This window comes from Fringilla coelebs (assembly GCF_963513975.1).
Source record: "Fringilla coelebs genome assembly, chromosome: 13".
NCBI classification, from domain to species: Eukaryota; Metazoa; Chordata; class Aves; order Passeriformes; family Fringillidae; genus Fringilla; species Fringilla coelebs.
The window spans coordinates 9,155,640-9,176,119 of NC_140039.1; the positions used below are offsets into that span (position 1 = coordinate 9,155,640).

Consider the following 20,480-nt stretch of genomic DNA (forward strand, 5'->3'; position numbering starts at 1 on the left):
CAAGTGCAAAATAAAAGGTATTTCACTTTCTGTTCCAACATGAAAGCTTTCAAACATTACCACATTTAATGTTTAAAAAAAATAAAGTGTTGCCATGAGACATTCCATGCATTTAGGGAAGGTACATTGAGTAAATAATCTAAATTAGATTGAGTTATTTATGTTCTCCAGAGCAAGCAATGTGGTGGTTCAAGATAGATGCTCTAAAGAGCAATTTTAACTTATCTAAAAAATACTACCTGTTTTATTTGAGCCATACTTCTGTTCTTTAGTTGAATTATTTATTTTGAATCACTTATTTGACAAAGGAAACTAAAACCATTTTGCAACAGTTTTCAGTCAATAAACTTTTGGATATTGAATAAGCTGAAGATGGTAGAGTTTATGGGATTCTACTTAACAAAATCACTTTTCATTGTGTGTGTGTTCTTTATTTTTTTCCAGATCCAGCCATAGTAAATGGAGTTTACTGGTCAGAATCTTTAAATAAAGTGTTCGTTGATAACTTTGATCGTGACCCTTCTCTCATCTGGCAATACTTTGGAAGTGCAAAAGGATTTTTCAGGCAATATCCAGGTAGGAAGAAGAGAAGTTCTTAAAATACAAGAAAGAATTCTATGGCTTGCAGGTTTGATTTTACTTCATCTGCTTCTCAGAGAGATTTCCAATCAGCATTTTGAAAATGTTGAGTTTTTTTCTACCAATTTATATTTGGAGGTGAAACCCTCATGGTAGCTCATGTACTCATAAAAATTTCTATTCAGGTAGAATATACAAATGTGAAAAATAACTTCTAAACAGGCTGTGAGAAGGAGAGCAAAAGGATTAGAGCCTTCATACAGTACTAGGCTTGAATTATGTTCTCTATCAATGCACACAGTAAGACTTCATCATTACTTGTTGTTTTGTTTTTAAACTTCCACTTAACCCAGCAGATTTGCATTAAAAATTTTTAAAAACTTGTTTGAAAGTTTATTTTCACACCAATTGTAATAAAATGCAATCACATCACTTGTATTATGTCTATAGAAATAGATTAAAACTTAAATTGTTGCCTATTAAGGTTTATGTTTAATCCCATACAAAATTTACCACAGTATAATAAAATAATAAACTGTGAGGTTAAATAAGCTGATTCTCAGCTTCTGTAACTTTGAATCAGGCTCACAGTGGGTATTGTTCCTTTGGCTGATGGGGTTTAGCAACCCATGTATCTCCAAGTCTTGAGTTTAAGCAAGGTCACTGTAAGCCTGTATGTCTCAAAGTGGCTGAGAGTAATGGCTACTACATCTGTGTTAGTTTTAGGTTATATTTCTGTTCCCAAGCTCCATGATATTTCAAATATTAGTCCAAGGCTATTTCTTATTTTTTTCTAGAAAATGAGTGTAAAAAGCAGGCAGAGTTCCCCTGACATTTTTTTTTTCCCTTGGAGTTTTTTTCAATCATATTTCTTCTGACCCACAACCAGGAGATGTTACCTCTTCATAGTGATGTGAGTGAAAATTCAGAGTATGCCCTGTGAGTGAAGCAGGTATTGTAAGGGCAGCTGCTGGAGCCAGCCACGGGTCAGAAGTGCACAAGGTCCAGAAAGGACTTGGCAAGATGTGGTAAAGCTTGCCAGCACCAAAGGCCAAGAATGGCAGGAATTTTGTGAAAATAGTGCAATGAACATAGCAGGCCTGAAGAGCATTCACCTTACAGTAGATTAAAAAGGAGTGAGCAAAAAAATTATTTCTGGTTGCCCTATTTTAGGAACTTTTCTTCCCCCCAGTATTTCCTATGCTATGATGGCACAGCCTGTTAGATTGAAGTATGAAACTCCATTAACTGCTACTTAGCCCCAATACCACAGATGCATTTTCCACAGGTACTGTGAAAATTTAATTTAATATTCTATCCTCTTTTTTTTTTTTTTAACAACAGGAATTAAATGGGAACCTGATGAGAATGGAGTCATTGCATTTGACTGCAGAAACAGAAAGTGGTAGGCAATTGATGACTGATGGTGTTTAAGAAATTTGCAATGATGAAAAGCTCAGTATTTAAAAGAAGTTTTATCTTTCATCTCAGGTACATCCAGGCAGCAACTTCTCCAAAAGATGTGGTAATTTTAGTGGATGTCAGTGGCAGTATGAAAGGGCTTCGCCTGACTATTGCCAAACAGACAGTTTCATCTATTTTGGATACCCTTGGAGATGATGACTTCTTCAATATAATTGCTGTGAGTGTCTCAGGATTTTTTTTTTACTATTTTTCTTCCATCATTTCTTGCTATCTGTCATGTTTTACTTCACTCAAGCCACTTGAAAAATGTTGCAGACAGGTGATGGGTGACATCTGAACCCACTGGACAGACACATTTGTTTTTTCAGTGAGAGATTCTTCAAGTGTCAGAGATTTTGGGCTGTTTGCCTGTGACTTGCAATTTGAAACTCTTTAAAGAAGTAGTCTTCAGTCTGGGGTTGCAAAGAATAGTTATATATGTATTTTTTAGTTTGCTTGAACTTTGTATATTACCATAACTTTTAACTTCAGGGTGTGTCTGCCTTCCCCCCTGCCTTTTCCCCTCAGCTTCTGCCCTACAGTTCAAATTGCAAAATGGGTAAAATGTAAGCATTAATAGATGCAGATTTTAGCTTTTTCTAAGGCTTGCATGGCATGATAAAATGCCAGCATAGCTCCTCAATGTTCGTGTCCTGGTCTGAAATGTGTGTCCGTGTAGAGGGGCTGCTGGTGTTTAACAGCAGTGAGAAATCAGATCCTCAGGAGCTCCTCTGGTGTACACCTGAGTTTTCCATGGTACAGGTACAAGTTTTAAAGTCGTGACAAGAGGCTGGTTTTACTGTACTTAAGAGTAATGGGATTAATCTTGTGGGTAAGGATGATTTCAACAAGTCCAAAACTGACATCAGAACTATGATTTGCAGGGGAGGGAAGGGAGGAGGAATTGATTTTTACATACATTTTATTTTGCTGAAATTCTCTTGCTAATACTTTGTAAAAAAAGAGTTTTCTCCAATGTGCAAATGTCTTCAACTTGAATATAAGGAAGATTTTGGCCTTTTTGTTTTCTTGCTACAAGGAAAGTGTCCTTTGTGTACTAAATTAAATGACCCCAGAGACACAAGTGTAAATCATTGAGATTGTAAAGTGTATGTGCATGAAGTATATGTACATATACTGTATTTTTAACACACAGCCAGCAGTTCAGACTGTCATATTAATCTCTTTGCATGATAATTGCATAATTAGCAGGAACTCATGTTGTAGAAAGATATAATTACATACTTTATCAAAAAAGATTTACTGTCCTTTAAAAAATGTGATTAACTGTAATCTAAATAACTTCTGTAAGTTAAAAGAATGTTTCAACTAGACTAATTACTAAGATGCCTGACCAGCCATTTTTTGGTGTATGATCTGTGTTTATCAGTAATTGTAACAGTTACTGTGAATTATGTAGGAAGAAAAAAAGAAAAGTTGGTTTTTTAAGTGAAAATTTTACTTTGGGAAAATCAAAAGGCTCATCGGTAACCAAAAGAAAAAAAAGTAAAAACATATGTAACTGGAATCCAAAGTAATGATTTTGCCTAAATAGTACAGTGGAAATATTGTGCAAATACTTTTTAAAAAAGCAACTATGAAAAAGCTAATTGTCACTTTTTCCAACTTAAAGTTCATTTGAAAATGAACTGAGCTGCGTGTAAAACACCACGGAGTCAGGGAATTTTTAGAGAACTTATTGTCAAATTGCACAAGCTTCCCACCACTGACTTTGTGTTGATAAAAGGGAAGGATCACCCACCTGAGCCCTTCCTCCCAGCTGCCCAGGCTGAATTTGTGCCATCCCCTCTGTGGGGCAGCCCCTTCCCCCTGGCTGCCCTTCAGCCTCTCCCCTCTCGGCTCAGCCAAGGGCTGGCTCCCAGCTCTGTCTCTGCCCCTCTCGCTGCCCTTCCCTCTCCCTGCTGTCCCTTCAGCTGGCTCACCCCTGTCCCCCTGTCCCCCCCTCGCTGCTGTCCTCACCCACAGCCCGTGGTGTCCAGCAGCACACCCCTTTCACCGTGGCCTTTTCCCAGCTGTGCTTCCAGATGTTCCCAGCTGCTGATGGCTCTTTCCAGGCACCACAGCCTGCCGTGGCTCCATTGGGCTCCCTGCAGTGTCTCCAGCCACAGCTGGTGCTGGCTGTGAGGGCACAGGGCACTTTGCCCACACTGCAGCCCTCCTGCTGTGCTTGGCTACTATCAGAAATTCTGAATTTCTAGGAAAAAACCTAATTATTGTGCTAAGTACAGCATTTGTCTGAGGTAATTTTTTCCTCTGTAGGTTCTGTCCCCTCTAGAACCTTTTTTAGGATGGACATGTGTGTGTTTGTTTAAATAAGTAGAAACAGCAATGGAGAATGTGTTTTTATGCTTCTGAGCTCAGCTGTTGAATTTCATTGGGAGGCTGATACAGAAATACGAACCTGAAGGGGTTCATTGCATTGACAGAGGTACCACAGAAATGCAGGGGACCAAGGAGAGCATGACAGGAGTGGTGGTGAGGGGGTGAAGAGCTGTGCTGCTGCCTTGGGCTTCTGCAGAAAGAATTTGTAGGGAGTTGTTTTATTCTAAGTCAAGGAATAATAGAATATGCTGAGTTAGAAGGCATCCATCAGCCTCACCACGTCCAATTCCTGGCCCTGCACAGGACACCCCAGGAATCCCACCACGTGCCTGAGAGCATTGTCCAAACATTCCTTGAACTCGGCCAGGCTTGGTGCAGTGACCACTCCCCTGGGGAGCCTATTCCACTCTTCAGCACCCTCTGGGTGAAAAATCCTTTCCTGGTATTTCATCTAAACTTCCCCTGACTCAGCTTCCTCTTGCTCTCTCACAAGGCAAATAAATAACAGTGTAAACAAAGAAAAAAACTGCTTGAAAACAGCACAAACTAGCAAGAGAGAGGTGCTGTGGAGAAGGGAATGGGCCTTTCAGTGAGGAATGGCACAGGTAGGGTGGGGCTGAACCATGAACTGCTTTCAAAATGTGCTGTGTGAAAGGCACAGTGAGGGGACACAGCAAAGCCAGCCACTGTGGCTTATGTTATCTGCAGAAATTGCTTCCGAGGCATTGCTTTGACCGAGTGCCAGCAGGGCAAATGAAATTTGTCAAGAACAGAGATGTTCCAGTGATCAAAACACGAGACAACAAAGCCCACACAAGAGGGTGTTTGGTGTGAAAGCACTGAAAATCCCTTACAGCTTTTATCTCCAGACAAATGTTTGAGTGAGATTGCATCTGACTCTCTGTAATTCAGGCAGAGCCTGCTGATGTGACAGCAGTTTCATTCGAAGGTAGGATACACATATGTCAGTCCAAGAAATCCCCTCTGTAGGAGCAGATCCCCTCTGTCTCCAGAGCTGTCCAGCTGTGCAGTGTGTGCAAAAATGGATCTGCTGTGCCCTGATGGTGGGGACTGACCCCTCACACAGCACTCAGCTGAGCCCTGCTCAGGCTGACCTGTCTGAGAGGCCACTCCAAATCGCTGCTCTGTGACATCCTGGGCAGCTGGGAGTCGCAGACAAATGGCCAAGTATCCCCTCTCTCCCCAGCCCCAAATCTGAGGTGGAATAAGAGCTTTATTAGTGTGGGAAATCTGGACAAACTGTACTTATTAGATGAAGCAAAATTTTGAACTTGAATGACCAGGACTGTCAGGATGGCTTTATTAAGCACAGTGATTAACAGAATGAATACTTGCATGTATTTCTGTATACCTATAGACAGATATAAATGTATATATATCAGAAAGCAGAATTCACTACAGGTCTTTCCAGAAAATAAACATAAAAGGATAATGTTAAAGATCATTTTAGCTTTCATGGGTAGGTTGTTGCAATATCCATCTGAAATTGATGGACTAGATGATTGAATTGCAGGAAAAATTATTGAAATTCAAGAGCGATTTTGCGCTGCCTATGTTAAAATTTAAGGTCAGTTCACTGGTGCATGAACAGAGATATCTGCAACAAGAAGAGAAAAGGCATGTTTTTCCAATTCACTTTGAAGTATAATTCCAAGTCAAGCATTAAATTAACAACATTATCATAAAACGAGTACTAATTCTGTCAAATGCTGAAATTTTTAAAATGCTTTTATACAAACTCTACACTGAATTAGGAAAATATTAACTGAGCCAAGAATGTTAAATTAACTTTACTGCTTTAGACACACCCTTTTAGCAAAATTGATTAGAATAAAAGTATTTTTTAATTCAAAGCACAGTAGTATAGCTCCCAGTATTAATATGTAGAATTTTCCAATATAAATAGTCTCCTTTTTTTTTTTTTTTATTCCTACAGAATAGACCATGGATAAATTTATTTTTCAGCCTGCCTGAATAATCAGATTCTGTAGAGCTGATGTGTGAGCTGGCTGACAAAGAGAGGCAGCCAAAATGCACTTCCATCTGAAGTCTCCAAGCAGTGGCCTGTGCTTGTGTGCCACTTGTTTGGCACCAATTCCTTTGGTTCCTTTTCTGGATTGGCTTCTTAGGCTGGGCTGAATTGAATAGCTGAATATACTTTAATATAATGTGAATCTTTTATCTGTGTATTGTTGCACAATAAAATGGAAATTTAATTTATTTCTGTGGACCTTGTGCCAGGTAGTTTAAATGGGACAAAGAAGAAATGTGGAAAATGCCAAGGAAGATGTGTACTACTTGTGTAGGTGTGCTAAAACCATATATATATATCATTTTTAGAATATGAATTGTATCTTATTATAGAATGTAGGCCCACAACTCTCTAAATTATATGGGTTTTCTTAGTCCTCATTTTAGCCCACTTACATTTTTATGCTTATTGTGCACAGAAATAAGAAGAGGGACAAAATAATGTGAAGTAATAAGACAGATAACCATAACTATGTAAACAAAATAATAACTGTTGGTGTAATTGCATGTTTAAATTGCAAGAGTAACGCAGGGTTTTTGAAGAGGAGGTCAGAAAGGAAGGTAATTAATTTTTACCTCCCTCTCCTCAGCAAAACCCAGGTTATTCCCAGCTATATTGTGCAGGTATCAGCTCTCCCTGCTACTGCTGTCACGTGCAAAGATGTCACATGCCATTGTATGGAGGAATGGGACATGGAACACTGGGAAATGTGAGAAAACACCATAATGCAAGAACTCTTGAAAAGCCAAATGCAGGCTTTCACTAGGTAAATTAACAAGACATCTTTACTGGGCATTGCTGGGGAAGCCAGCAGTGGGTAATCAGATCAAGAAGTTATTTCACTAAATATGAAATGTCAAATGTAAGAAGAAATGCAGGACTAAGGCCAAATTACTGATGAGGGTAGTGAGGAAGTGGAGGAGGGGTGAATTTCTTCACTTTTTGCGCTTTAAAGATTTGGCACTGTTAAAAGAAAGGCATCACCAATATCACTACAAAACACCCTATCACCAGGGCAAAGAAATCAAATATATGCTAGGAAGCACAAGTTAGGTGTTTTACTAGAAAGTCACAGCCGGAGTAAGGATCTCATCAAGTGGATATGCAAGTTTAAGTAGCAAACATTGCTTGAATGCTTTCATGTGTTACATCAGAAGTCCAGTTTTTGTGGACTTAGGCCGATGCTCTTTTGGGAATTTCATTAGGAACAGAAATAATTCTATCCAGTGAATTTTTAGATCTCTTTATATTTGAGATTTTAAAAATTATTAGAGAGTGTATCCAACTAGTAAAGAGATAAAAATTAAAATGGGTAATTAAAATGCACCCTTGCAAGAATTCAGACCTTAAGAAACTTCTACACTTTTTATATGAAGATTTTTCTTACTGTGCTTTCATTTATACCTGTACAGTAGATGCACAACACAGAGAACACTTCCAAGTTATGCTTATTATCTTAGAACACCATTACATAATATATTCCTTTTTGCATGTTGGCACCACCCAGCTACTTCCGCCATGGATACTCCCTTGCTTAACATCTTTTTGGTAGGGATAATCTCAAGGTGAATGAGATGCCACAGCTGGAAATAGTGACACAATTTGTCTGGGTTTCAGAAGGATCACCATCTATATTTTTTATGCAACTGTGTTTTCTGTGTGAGAATGAAAACTTTTAATTCCCCTTTTCTGAAGCAGGTTGCTCCTGTGAAAGGGAGCTGCAAAGGGACTTGAAGCACATGCTCTGTGAAAGTGTCAGTGTCCTTTATCCTGCACAACTGTGGGACACAGGAGGCTCAGTGGGAAACTGCTGGGAATCTCTCTGGGTTGTGGGGCAGCTGCAGTCTCTGGGAACAGCCTGATGGCATGAGTTACTCAAAAGAGTTGTTAAATCCTATAGAAATCTAGAGGACAGAAATTGCAACTCTATAGATGCAAGGCTTGATAGAGTAGAAAGTTGTCTCATTTATTTGCTGGTGGTTATAGACTTAAAAAAATGATGTTGCTACAAAATTAGGAAATCTTGAGTTTGCTTACATGCGAGTGTTTGAGCCTTTAGCATTTTATTGTATGTTGGCCAGTTGCAGACACTGTGCCTGGTAGGATATAAAGTTAAATATGGATGCTCTCGTAGCTTCCAATGACAGCTACAGAGATAAAACCAAGAACAGGCTGAACTGGAAAGTATCTTGATTAAAGAACATATTGAGAAAAACCAGTGTATGACCAGAAAAAGAGTAGGGGCTGGTGTACCAGAGTGTCACAGACTTTTGGTATCTTATTTTTTATAATAGAATGGAGTATGGTCTTGACTTTGGACTATAATAAGAGATGCTCTGTAGATTTGGCATTATTATTTTGCAATGACTCTCAGGAGGATAGATTGGAAAGCAGTCTGAAGAGAGAAACTACAGGGGCAAGTACATCATTTATCAGATCAATAAACTGTTATGAGGCTGAGATGCACACGGGACACTCTCAGTGACTCTGAACTGTTCTAGAAGCCTTTGCCTTGTACTTTGTATTACCTATGGAACAATAGAAAAGTCCATACACACTCACACATTGAAATAACATTGATGGCAATAAAACAATTAGGAAGCATGCAAATCTGCTGCAGAAACTGTGTATATATCATGAAAGTATTTTTTGCTTGTTTCTCTATATCCAGTTCCTATGCTGCTGCTGATATAAATCATCTGTTTATCCAGCAATAGCAAGTTACTCTGGGTTTATATTGCCTTATAGCTGAGGACTGAGTCTGGCACAGTGCCTCCATGCAGTTCCAATTAAGTACTCTTCCCTGGGCAGGAGTAATTATGTGGTGATGAATGTGGTGAGTAGAGCACAGCTGGAATGGATGGTGACGACAGGTGTCCAGGGTGGGTCAGGTTCCAGGGGTCTCTGCTGTAGAGAGCAGTGGTGTTAAGCTGAAGGGAGTGGAGCAAATTTGGAGCTACAGGCAGAGAGAGACAGTGAGAATTCACAGTGACAGGGACCCCTGCCTAAGCAGCTTTTTGTTACGAGTCAGTCATTGGAGGGCTCTCTTGGAGGAAGGGAGTAAATGCTCACATTAATCTAATGAAATGTTTTCCCTGATTCTTTTTGTGTCATTTACTGTGGATGTTCTGATTCACTTAATCCTTCATGAAAGGATGAAACCACCTAAAGGCTAGATGCAAAGTCCTTACAGTTTGATCTGTGATAACTTATAAAGTTATCTACTTCTAAAGGAGATTAAATTAGCAGGAGAATGAATTCAGTTAAGGCTCTATCTAGAAAACTATTTGCTGGGGGTACTGCTTTATTAATGGGACCTGTGTTGAAAGGTTTAAAAGATTGAAACAAGCTCAAATTTCAAATTTCAATCAATTATTCATTACAAGTTCTACTGACTGCAGAGGAGTTTTCTTTTTTTTTTTCCCATGCTTAGGTTGCTTCTGAATGTAGGACTAAGCTATGTAGTTACCTACACCTTGTGAGAAAAGCAGATAATTCCTTCAAGATCTGTCACATATCCATGACTTTGTGTATAATAAGCATCTCTGCTTGACTGAAATTTTGAAAATTGTCAGTCATTGACAATTCAATTTACAGATTTTGATTCAATTGATTCAATTGATTCAATTTACAGATTTTTTTTTTTGTTCCAGTATTAACCTTTTAAAATGTTAGACAATGCCATAAATATTTTTCAGGACTTTTCTTATATCTAGAAAAGAGTTATGAGTTAATTATGAGTTCAGATTGTGTTGTATCAAACATGATCTCTTAATATTATCCAGATTTCAATTTGAGGGATATTTTTGCCAGCTAGTGGTATATAGTACCCTTAAGTCCACCTGAGTTTTGGCATCCATTCAATGCTCCTTTAGAAGTATAAACCCCTGAAAAATTAAGAATCATGTAAAAGGAAAAGGAATACCTCAGCCAGCTTTTAAAAATGAACAAAATCTTTTGTTCTTGCTTTCTGTGCACATTTCATTCACTGTAGTTCTAAGTCATGAAATTGCCTTGTATCTTCCAAGCTTTTAATTAAATTTTTCATCATACTTTGTATTTTCCTCTGTAGTATAATGAAGAGCTCCACTATGTAGAGCCGTGTCTGAATGGAACATTAGTTCAAGCAGACAGAGCCAACAAAGAGGTAAGGAATGAAAGTAACAAAACAGTGGAGAGCTGGGATGCAGTGGGTGACAATGTGCTATAATGATCTTTTCCTAGTACAATGCATTCCATTATTAAAATTTATTAATTATTCTACTCATGCCATTTCAAAGAGTTTTGTGTGACTCCACAGAAAGAAAGAAATAATCTCCTAGTCAATTTGGTTGAATAAACTTAATGGGAAATTGCAGGAGTCACTGAGAATATACTGTTAATAAAGTTTGGTAATTATTTTAAGTAAAGTATTTCAACCACTTTAAATTGAACTATCATTCTGTTAACAAAATTTACTGAGGAAGAGATTGCATTCTTAACTCAAAGTAACACTAAAATTGAAGCAAAATCTCCAAACAAGTGTAATACTATAAGAATAAAAGTATTTAACATTCCAAACAGGTCTGTCAATGTAATAATGCACTCATTCAAGATTGTTCTGTGAAAATGTTTAGATTAGTTTCATCCTGCTAGAATGTTTTAGGAAACAAACCCCATTATGCTGACTACAGTGCAAATTTTATTTGAAGAGAGATTGCAGTGTGAATCTGTAGCTTGAGGTTTAGTTTACTGCCTGACAGTTTTCTTCAGTGGTTCTGTGCAGGCAGACTTTAGGAGCTGAGGTAAATTGTTTATGCCATGTGAAATCATGAAATATGATGGCTGAAAAGCCCTGTGATTCTTACAGTGGGAAAGGCCTGTTCAAATGAGCCATGTCTGTTATTACACCACTTCTTCCTTGCCAAGGCTTCCTGTCTTAGAGTGGTTTGTCCTTCTGCCCTAAGTCTGGCCTATGGCTGGAGCAGTCAGAGTCTTTCTTTAAGTAGTTTCTATTTCACTAAAAGAAAATGAAAAGTTTCAGCTCAACACCCAGTGTGGTACTTCACTTGTGCTCAGGGTGTTATTGATCTGTTACAGGAAGCAGAGATCACAGCTCTGAAAACACCCTTGGAGTGTGTCAGTGCTGGGTCTCTTCATGTTTACCAAGACAAAATGATTTTTGATATTGTTATGCTGATCTTTATTCCACTGTATTACTCCCAAGAGTTCTTTGCATTTTATCTATGTCCTACAGAAATTATTCTTCAAGGGCTTCTACTTTTATATATTTGATATTTATCAGTGTAGGTATCTAAATATCATGTGGTTGCTATGTGGGCATGAATTGTTTTTAATAATATAATGTTGAAGTCCCTCATTTGTGAATTGTGATGCAGCTTTCTAAACAAGCACTTTATTGTGGGTACATCAAATGAGCCACATGAAATCTGTGCAAGTTCTAGATGCAGACTTAAAGATTCAAATGTATTGCCCAGATGTCCTGTCTGGAATTAATCCTACAGTTAACCTTTCTGTCATTCTGCAACTGATCAAAATGCAGATTACCCCACACCCATATGTTACTTAATATCAGATTTATTTTAATTTAATTGATCAAAAAGTTTTTATGCCACCCAGATGATGCCCAGATTTTAAGAGCAGAGCTCAATTTTTCAAAATAACTAAGTAAAAGTTCATATTTTGTTTTTCAGAGTAAATGTTGATATACTTTCTGATTAGGGAAATTATTTATTTATTTATTTAATCTCTTTGTCCTCCTTTGTCTGTAAACTAAATAATACATGCAAGATTTGGGGACATAATTAAATATGAACTTTTTTCTAGTTGGTTATATTTGTAAGGTAGTTCTTGTTCTTTCCTTGAAAGGCCAGAACTACAAAAAAAACCTGAGATAGGTAGCATGTAATAGTTTAGTGCATTTGTGTATACCATGACTTTGCCAATCTTCATTTCTTTCTTATATGTGACCTTATATATTCTTATATCATTTTTCTAGACACTGTAATGAAGTTAAACATTTATTTGCCTAAACACTAGAAGGCACAAAAGTTCCATTGTCCCCAGTATAGCTCAGAGTACAAAGTAGAGATTGTCCAAGGAGGTGGACAGCCACTTAATCCTACATGAGTAATTCAGTTATCATGCTCCTGAAGCCACTTAAAAACAGCTTTCTGAAATATCTGATACTGTTGTAAGATGTGATACTGTGTGATTTGACTGTACTGACACAGCAAATTTACCTGGGGGCCTCATCAAAAACTGAATTAACTGGAAAAGTTTCTCTTGAATTCAGAGCTCTTTGGTCAGGCCCATAGAAAAAAGATGTCCTCAAATGTTTTTCATGTGCACATTCCAAAATTGGTCCAGAGCTATCAGAGTTATTTAGCTGTGTTTTGGAAGTCATCAAAAGCAATCAATTGTTTGGGTTATAACTTTTATTTCTCTGAGTCTCACAGATACACCAGACTACTCCTGTAGGTTTCTTTTTTTCTTGTGTAATTGCTATTGGTCCATTGTAATATCATAGAAAAAGTAGATAAAATTACACTTTCTCAACCAGTCTTACAAGGTAAATACTCCTTTGCAAGTTCACTGGTAATAATAATAACTCTTTCTTTTCTTTTGTTTATTAAATGATGAAAAACCCAAGAAAAATATCAAGGCAAACACTGTGTTATGTAGCTTTTCCAAACAGACATTATCAGCATGTGAACATGTTTCTGTACTTGCAAAGTAGAGCAGAAAATTGACAGGCAATGTTTTGATATAATCTATTGTCTCAGTTTACATATGTCTACATCTGCCTGATTCTCTTTTTAAATTCCAATCTAGATCTGAAAATGTAGCATATATTTTACTTTCTAGCCTTCCTTTTTATGTCAATTGAATGGGTGCAATGATGATCACATCTGTTAGTATAAACTTTACTAGCACCAAAAGAAATACAAGTATTTTTAAAAAGTTTGAACAATTTTTCTTTAGCAGGCAAATATCTATTCTCAAATGGAATGGAAACAATTAAAATTTGCTGTAATGGTATTTCATATTGCTACAGTTTTCTTTTATGTGGGAACAGGAGATGTATGATGCTGATGATTGCAGGGACTGAATTTTTAGCAGTTCACTGTACCACTCTTTTATGTTGCTGTTCATATTCCTGACCTTTCTTAAGACACATATCACTTAATGCAGCACTGTGGCTGGGAACATGCATGGAACCAGATAGTTTTACCCAACTATTAGCTTATGCTGAATAAACTTGAATTCCTACCATTTTGGCAACACATTTCTCTCTGTCTTTCTCTTTTTTATTTTTTTTTAACCACAATACATGAGTTTCAATATAAAAAATTCCCATTAAATGACCCTTAAAGAAAAAAAACCCCTGTGCTGTACATGGATGCACCCCCCAGTTCTTGCTAACTGCATCTTGCTAGGTTCATCTGACACCACTTGTACCAAATACAGACAGTTCTTAGAAGCACAGATAAGAAATTACTCTGAGATGTTTGGAGCTTTTAATCTCACGAGGGAAGCAGCTGTCTCAATAACTTCAAATAAAAATTGCTCTCACAGGATCAGTACCCCAGTCTATATTTGTCTTGAAATTATTTATTGAAGAACTACTTTGCTGTCTTCCTGCAAGGCTCAGATGTTTTCAGATGGAATCTTTCCACTCTGAGGACTTCACTTAAAGATGCTGAATGGTGTTCTTTGAATCGTGTTTAATCTCTCAACTTTAGCAAAACAAAGAAACAGACTCTAGAAGAATAGCTCTCCTTATCACTTGCCCTTCTTCTGTAGAGAGCTGAAGGGCAAACCATGTTCTCAGCAGAATAAATTAAATTATACTGCCTTGGGGCAGCCTGGCCGGGGCTGGCTGTGGGGAGAGAGCGAGTCCTCCTCGCTCCTCCTCCTCCTCCATGGTGCTGAACATGCTTGTTCACATTCAGGGATGGGTTGCAGGAACTCTTGGCCATAATGTTCAGGAATGTAACAGGCTTCCACATAGCCAGATGTTCAGAAAATTGAATCAGTCTTAGAAAAAAGAAAAACTGTCTGGTTTATGCATTTTCTCATGAAACACTGCCACTCTTGGTCCCCTCCCCACCTCTTCTCTTTTTGGGATGGAAACAGTCTTGTAAGCAGTGTTCATTCCACACACTGGCTCTAGAACACTTGCCATTATTTTCTGAACGACAGTAGTAAGAGAAAACTTACCTAAAAGAAAAAAAATCCACTCTCATCAAAGAATGAAAAAGCATTTAAAGCATTGTAGCTCTCTCATATCCACTCTGTGGTGACACTTTCCCTTCAGTAATGTATTTTAGTTTCCTGTTGCAAGCACTAGGGAAGATATTACAAAGCCAACTTCAGTTCCATCCCTCTCCTTCCATTTTTCTCTGTCTTTCAGGTAAGAACATATACCTGACATTAGAGTAAATCTGTACAAAGTGCACACAGAGGAAGGAAACTGCATTTCTTTCTGAGTAACATCCCAATTATTATGGGTGAAACATTATTTTCCTCTAGAATATGCAGCCTTCAGTCCATTTGCATTTTTACTTAAGAGTCAAGACTCAACTGGAATATCTGAACTGAACTCTCTTCTCACAGCTATATCAGTAAGGGGTGAAAAGTTAGACTTAATTTATATGATAATGGAGCTCATGTTAGCCAAAGATTCTTGATCCTGCATCATTTTTTAAAGTAAAGAGAGCAGTCAGATAGAGAAGAAAACATAGCATTAATATTTTTACCTTTACAATGTTCAGCCTGGCTAAATGAATGTTTTGAAGGCTGGTACAGATTTCATAGTGATTGGTATAGCAAAAGCAGGAATGTTTTTTGAACAAGCCTAACCCCTACCAAGTTAGAGGTTACTTCATCAAAACCACTTTTTTGTTACAGCTTTAATAAATGCCTGCTATATTACAGTAGATTTTTGAGGGACATCAAACACGTTTATTATCATTAAGTGTTTTAATGTTTTACACACCTGTGCATTTTTGTCATTGGGAAAAGAACAAAGGTTGGAGAAAAAATGTTTTCAGTCCCAAATCTCCAGCATGCAACGTGCTTTTCTTTGAGAAAATGTGAAGATACTTTGAAAGAAGTAAGGATTTAAGCATCTAGACCTCTTCCCTGCCAGCTTAAAGAAAAGCCAAGTAACACAGACTTTAGTAATCTTCATTTAACTTTAATTTTTCTTACTGGCAACAACCTGCAAGGAGGAGAAGCTAGTGTAATTTGTATAACCTGTTTAGAAACTTCCCCAGGTTTTGAGCAAGTTGTTCTATTGCTTTTCTGCAAAACTGCTGGTTCTGTAAGTGCTGCTTGTGCGTAGCTTTGAGAGCAACCGGGAATTTCTGTCACATACACTTCAGAAAGCATTTTTCTTTTCAGAAACCTTATTGAATGGAGTTTGCTTCATGTACTTGTAAAAGACAAAGTCACAACCTCAAATATGTTTGTGTTGTGATACGACAGCGATGTGATTGGTGTTAATGTATGTGCCACCAGTTTTCCTAAGATACACACAGGGATCCCAGTACTATTATTCTTCCAAGATGGAGTGTTTCAACTTTCATTTTACAAAGGGAGAATACAGTAATTTGTTTTAGGAATAATTATAATGTCAGGTGATATGGCAGGTGTCACTCTGTCTCCACTTACTTCTAAAAGTTTTTACAGCCTAGCAATTGTCATAAATTTTTGTGTTGGCACACAGCTACAGTGCAGTTCAGTTTAGGTATGTGGGAATTGTAAGCTATCCCTAATTTGCAGAACTTGCTTAAGTTTAGTTTATCACAAAAAATTAAATCTGTAATTACACTGGGTAGCATAACTGAGGTTGAAATTAATCTGTGATCCTAAGTGTGGTTTGGTAATATAAAATATGCAAGGTATATTTGAATTTTACCAGACTATTTTATAATTTGGCATCAGTGTTAAACAGCTGCTACCTTGAAGTGTATCAATTTGCTATACACAAATTTAAAAAAGAGTGGGAAATAGTTCAGACACTATTCTGTCACCGTCTGCACTTTCTCCACAAATTGCAAACATGTGGAACTGCCTATTTTAATACTAGTTTTCTTGGGCCAAGAGGTTTTCATCTTTGAGAAACTCCATGTTACAATTTACCTACCCCAAAGGAATCGGATGACAATCTGATTTAATGTAACTTCAGATTTAAAGTAACAATATTACAATATACATTCCTCTTTTATATGTTTTTTTAATGTACTATATATGGGTTGAGGACATTTCTCTGTAAATGTTTCCAGATGAAATATATCATCTTCTAGATGCACAGATAGGCACAGTAACTCCAAACTAAATCAAGAACTTACCCCAGCGTAAATTCGAATGACAGAAATAGACAGATGTAATGTATAACTTCCAAAAAGCTTTTATTTTTCTATGCAATTACCAGAAATTAAATAACCAGAAGACTGATTCAGCAAAGAAGCTAAGTGAAATTGCCAATAAGAGGTTGGTAAATACAAATTTTGCATATTGAATTTTATTTCAGCAAATTACTTTTGCATATTTATCTATCCATCTCTGTCAGATTGCAAAAAAAAAAAAAAAAAAAAATCAACTGCATTGCTTAGCTGTTAAAAACCCCAAAATAGTAAAGTCTCACTGAAGTCTACTCTTATTTTAAAAGTGTCAAGCTGCCATAGTCCCTCAAAACTTTCAGTAAGGCCCTGAGCACTGAAATTTGGTCTGACATTTTCTATTGCAGTAACTAATTTACTTAAGAAGAATTTGGTTTGAATCTGAGCATATTGAATCTTGAGCTCTTGGTTCAGCATTGTGTTTATGATTTTTTTTTCCCCAAAAAGCCCCCATCTTTTCCAACACAGCATGTTAGGAAACAGAAGGGGCTGGATAATGATTACAGTAACCTGTAATTGCCCTGCCCAAGGGTTTGGAATGGGCTGATGCCTAAATGCATTTTACACATTTACCTGTCAGTGCATGTGGGTTGGTAAACCTCCCTGTGACACACAGGTGAACATCACTCTCCCCCTCATTCAGGCCTTCTGACTGTTTGGTTTTTTTGGGGTTTTTTTCCTGTTTGTGTGCTGGTGTAGTCCATCTTCACAAATCTGATAAATCTTTGCCAAGTATGTCCCAGGGCCATTTGGAGTTCCAGCATGTGTGGATAGGCATGGGAAGAAATTCTAGAAGTAGCAAAGACTTGCAGTAAAGCTGACAAGGAAACCTGGAGGAATGTTGAAGCCATTAATAATGCTTTTCTCTAGGAAGCTCAACCTTGTCAGACAGTTAATAGCAAATATCATGCCTTTCCAGTGTACCTGTATAACCTCTGTGCATGTGTTAGGTGTGGACTGTTCCTTTTTGGAATCAGTGGAAAATATTTGTTGGCTTGAATCCATGATTGTACCAAATCTAATTTGGGTATTCCTACTCATCATAAGTGATACCTTATTTTTTGGTAAATATAAGTAGGCTCTAATAAAATATTTGTGCAAGGTACTGGGACTCCTGTGCAGCACATTGGCTTAACAAGAATTAAATAAAAACTTGGATGGTTATAATAAAAATTAAACTCAATTAACCAATTCTGAAGCTGTAAAGTAAATAAAAGTAATTTTAAAAATGCATTATTTTTTTCTAGGTAAGTGGGAAGAGTAGAGATGGGGACTTGATTTGGTCAGTTTATGAGAGTAAACTTTCTATTGGTTTCCTTCCATTTTGTCAGTGCCAGAGAGAGGTAATATAAAGGGAAACAGGTTTCCAGGACTTCCAGGAGAGGGATCTGCTGCAGAGCATAGCAAGCTCAACTTAGTGAGTGATGTATCTGTGTGTGTGAGGCTTTAGGCACTGTTCTCATGTTAAAATGCATTAGAGCAACCTGTGAGGGCAAATCTATCTGCCAATTAAAAGGTGAGCCAAGCTCACTGCTGTGACACTGTCTGTCATGATGCTGGGGAAAAAAACATTGGTGTAATTCTGCAAATGTTGGCTACAGTGAACAGGAATGCTGGGCCTTTGGGATTGCCTCTGCTGGCATCTTCTGTGCTTTCTTCTGTGTGTCTGAGATGGGCTGGTTGTCACAGCCCCTACCTGGAACTGGAGAACTGGAGCTCGGTTCTCTGTGCTAATGGATCATCATCTCTTTTCAGACGTGTTTGTTTCCTGCTTTCAGATGTCAAATGAAGATGGCTGTTTGTTCTTTTCCTTTTATTCTTGTTTGGAAAGGATAAAGCTTTGAAGGTTATGGAGTATTCTTATACTATTTTAATGGAAGCCAAAGATTTTCCCCCATGGTTGTGCAGACACTGGACTCTCTTACTTGGAGAGTGACCACTTTCCATTTGCTTCCAGAATATAAAAATTTCTCATCTTCTTGTGATCACAGATACCAGTCAGCTTGTCTAATCTCAATAAACCTTGTGAGGCCATTATAGCAGCCCCTAAGATAAAAGACCAGAAAAAGGAGTTGCCTTAGAATTGCCTCAGAATTGCCACAAAATTAGCAAATCATTCTTCAGGTTTTGTATGGGCTAGATAAATCAGTGTCTCATTTTGGCTACAAGTTTGGCAGCTTCTGCCATGAAGGAAAAATTCAGTTTCTGGCCTTCATCTCAGAAGAGTTTTTAAATTACCTGCAATGACCTGGAATTGGGAAAGGAAAACCAATTCTTGCCTGTATTCAGACTGCCCTCTCTACCTCCCTAACTGTGCTTGTGTTCTGAATCATGAAAAGGGCTATGAATATGTGTCAACTCCCAAGCACAGATTTGCTGAAATAAATTTCTTAACTTGAATTATTTGAATTCATTAACTCTTAAGTATTAGTAAATCAAAAGTAGGAAACTAAGAAGTAACAAAAACACAAGTTGCTATCATATTTTGAGAGACAATTTTACCTAATCCCCAAAGAATGAAAATTTAATGTCATCATCTAACCAAGTATGATCCCAAATCCCTACAGTTGTTCATTTAACTGTGAGGCTAGAAAAAGGAAATACACTAGGGTGTACCAAAAGATGCTTTCAACAACCTCATTATAGGAGAAATTCCAACTTCAATCATGATAATTGGTTATGAATCTGTCCTCTTGTTATGCCAAAGCCATATGCAGCAGTGGTGTGATTTTCATGTTCTGTGTAACTGTCCCATGACACACAGAACATGAAGGACATTAAAAACCATCCTGGGTTCCTCCTTCTCATGTAAGTTTTGGAAGACCTCATCCTGACTTACCTGCACCTGTGGATTTGCATCCTCATTCTCCTCAGCTCGTGTCTTTCAGACCCTTCTGGGTGATCACAGACACCTCCCCAGCTGAACACTTCTGTGCTTCCTCACTCAGCCTCTGTGCAGCTCTGACCCTGTAATTTTGTAATCAGACATCAATGTCTGATTGTCATAATTGTGTGCCTGATTTACATTCAGAATTGCCAAGATTATGCATGTCAATTAGGGACATGAGTCTGCAATTAGATATTGCACATTCTGGTATTTGCACACGGAAATTAAGCATACAGCTGCCCGGGAATGTTTGTGCACACACTTGGACAGATCCCCCAGTCAAACAAGGGCTCCAAAATGATAGCAAAGAGAGACTGAGATAAACCAGTTTATTACTAAAAAGAGCTCTTGGAGTTGTAAAGTTGAAGGATGCTTTTTGGTTCTGTAAGAGCAGGCGACTCCTGCTTTCTAAACTCTGTTTAGTTTCTGCAAGTTCTTGAAAGTGCAATTAAGGTGATTTTTATCTCATTCTGAAATCATGTATTCTTTTTCTTTAGACTGATCTTTCAGTGTTATATGTCTTTCCCTGACATTTTTTCTCTGCTAGTTGGGTTTAAATACCCTTTTCTGTTTTGCAGGTCTTTTGTACTTTTTAGCTAGCTGGGAAGACTGAAACAGCACTTCACAAAAGCTTTGCCTCCCCTGCTGTTTCCCACCACACAGGGCTTCATCTTCTTCTTACAAATAAACTGTCTTCTTGTGCAGAACAGTTTTTAATAAGTCTAATATTAATATTTACACTAAT

General features: G+C 37.6%; 1 protein-coding gene across 1 annotated transcript in view; it reads left to right on the plus strand.

The window, feature by feature from the left end:
• The window catches only part of CACNA2D3 (calcium voltage-gated channel auxiliary subunit alpha2delta 3), a gene marked incomplete at both ends in the record, with an annotated part of 376,309 nt that overhangs the window by 168,519 nt on the left and 187,310 nt on the right, over positions 1–20,480 (plus strand). The window contains 4 exons of the mRNA XM_084214355.1: positions 445–576; positions 1,924–1,984; positions 2,071–2,221; positions 10,512–10,586. Coding sequence (XP_084070481.1) covers positions 445–576; positions 1,924–1,984; positions 2,071–2,221; positions 10,512–10,586 — 419 coding nt within the window. The remainder of the gene's footprint in view (positions 1–444; positions 577–1,923; positions 1,985–2,070; positions 2,222–10,511; positions 10,587–20,480) is intronic.